Here is an 834-nt window from a genome sequence, read left to right as displayed (position 1 = left end):
CCCCACCCCCACCCCCACCCTCGTGTGTTGACCGCCGCCCGTCATTTCGACTGCACTTGCCCCGCTGACCATCGCCCTTTGCTCCGCCTGTGCCCTGGTAGGATGTTTTCTGCACCGGCGGCCCGGTAAACCTCCCCGGCTTTGGCGAGCGTCTTTTTGCCGACATCCGCATGAATTTGGACGAAGTCGATGCGGCGTCACTGCGCCTGCGCGGCCCATTTGGGCAGCTCGATGGGCGTGGCGGGTCTCCAACTCAGGACACCCCTTTTCACGATCCGACTCTCGATGCGTGGCGCGGTGCGGCCATGTCCGCCCGGGGGCCAGTATTCACAAGCCGGCAAATGTACGACGAGTTTGGGGCCGACTTCTTCCAAACACACCCGGCCTCGAATGTGTACTTTTCGCTGGACTGAATATGCCGGTTGGCTCGGCGAGCTGTGGCCCGGCGGAAAATACATCTCCTTTGCCTCTGCCCACGTCCACCGAGGAAGACAGCCCACTGACCGGGAGGACAGATGGGAGGATGGATCGGCGGTGGGGTTTCACATGGGGTATATTTCGATGGGATATGGACTCCAGAGAAGCCAAGCCACGCTGTCAGGATGCACGATGCTGAGCAAAAGGGTGGCAAGGACAAGAAGTAGAGGAGAGAGAGGATGGTGACAGAGATAGGTGAAGAGAGAGAAGGGAGAGAGAGAGAGGGGGGGGGGACGATGGAGGGGGAGGGAAGAGAAATAGACACAACAGTGAGAGTCCTGAGAATGTGGACGAAGAAGGGTTCAGGGAAAGCAAAAATAACCAAACGCGAGGAGGAGGGAGAAAAGAGGGGGGGGG

The 834-nt window shown here is 59.5% G+C and overlaps 1 protein-coding gene across 2 annotated transcripts in view; it reads left to right on the top strand.

Moving 5' to 3' along the window:
* H696_03491 overlaps positions 1-545 on the top strand; it is a 4,343-nt gene extending 3,798 nt beyond the window's left edge. For both annotated transcript variants that reach the window (XM_009497355.1, XM_009497356.1), the window contains one exon: positions 102-545. In XM_009497355.1, the coding sequence (XP_009495630.1) occupies positions 102-413 (312 nt within the window). In that variant the 3' untranslated portion in view covers positions 414-545. The remainder of the gene's footprint in view (positions 1-101) is intronic.
* The last annotated feature ends 289 nt before the right edge of the window (positions 546-834 follow it).

Source organism: Fonticula alba (genome assembly GCF_000388065.1).
Source record: "Fonticula alba strain ATCC 38817 unplaced genomic scaffold supercont2.5, whole genome shotgun sequence".
NCBI lineage: Eukaryota > Rotosphaerida > Fonticulaceae > Fonticula > Fonticula alba.
The sequence above is the reverse complement of the archived record's forward strand: the minus strand, read 5'-3'. Positions and strand labels throughout refer to the sequence as shown.